A 1,109-nucleotide genomic window follows, 5' to 3' on the forward strand; every position below is an offset into this window, starting at 1 on the left:
GAGCAATGCCCCCCCTGCTGCAGCGGGGGGTCATCTGTTAGTCATAGGATACTGTGATGACAAATAGAAGCAGCCATATTGTAATTAGGGGAAAAGACATGTGCTGATATGCTTGCTATGAAATGATACCCTCTCATTGGGCGCATTCCCCCTCCCCTTCTCTTGACTCTCTGTCCTAGCGGAGGAGTGCGTTTCATACTGCCAACCTTCTCAGGTTAAAGTCAGGATGAACCTGGAGACATATTGTCTCACGGACTACGGTTGGTATCATTTATTACCTTGTCACCTTTCTTTCTTTCTTTCCTCAACTTCTAATTGACTTATGTATGTAGATGCCTCAGTACTCAAGTACTGAGGCATCTATATTTGTCTTTTCATTTTCTGCTACTTTATGCTTTGACTTCACTATATTTGATAACTTCAGTTACCTTTCAGATTCGGATTAATACAACAAAGTATAGCATAGTCATAATAATTTATTCCCTGGTGGAAAATTCACAAGCTGCATATAAGATAGTTAACACTACAGTAGCTGCACCATTAAAGTGATGGACACAATAATGCATCAGTAATTATAATACAACAATATGATATACATTCATGTGAAACATGCCATTCAGCATAATGTGTACTTTTACTTTTGGCATTTTAAATCATTTTGATGCTCATACTTTTACTTAGGTCACATTCTGGGTGCAGGACTTTTACTTGTAACAGAGCATTTTTACACTGTGCTACTTAAGTAAACAATCTGAGTACTTGTTCCATCAGTGCAGGCAATACCAAACAAATAGATGTACATGGAAACAGTACATAAAGTGTAAACAGTAAATGAACCCAAATAAGTCAAATAAAAATAATAGTTTTTAATAGAAAAAATGTATTTATGCCTCTTTATTACCTCTGTCTTTCTCAGTGCTGAAGGTGCAGGTGAAAGGGATGGAGCGTTCAGGTCCCTGGTGGCAGTTTTCCATCTCAGTACAAACCGTTTTCCGCAGCAGGTCCACCTCCCGGGTTCGCAGGGGCCCCCTATCCCTCTGGGTCCCTGACCGTGACCTCAGCTGCGGCTGCCCCCCCCCCCACCGGGGCCAGACTTTCCCCCCCATTGG

The 1,109-nt window shown here is 41.6% G+C and overlaps 1 protein-coding gene across 1 annotated transcript in view; it reads left to right on the forward strand.

Annotated features, from left to right (window-relative positions):
* The window catches only part of ntn5 (netrin 5), a 15,844-nt gene that overhangs the window by 13,855 nt on the left and 880 nt on the right, over positions 1-1,109 (forward strand). Inside the window, 2 exon segments of the mRNA XM_020611368.1 lie at positions 180-260; positions 917-1,109. The exon segment at positions 917-1,109 is cut by the window's right edge and continues 1 nt beyond it. Of these exon segments, the coding sequence (XP_020467024.1) occupies positions 180-260; positions 917-1,109 (274 nt within the window).

The sequence above is a fragment of the Monopterus albus genome, unplaced genomic scaffold (assembly GCF_001952655.1).
Source record: "Monopterus albus unplaced genomic scaffold, M_albus_1.0 scaffold112.1, whole genome shotgun sequence".
Lineage (NCBI taxonomy): Eukaryota > Metazoa > Chordata > Actinopteri > Synbranchiformes > Synbranchidae > Monopterus > Monopterus albus.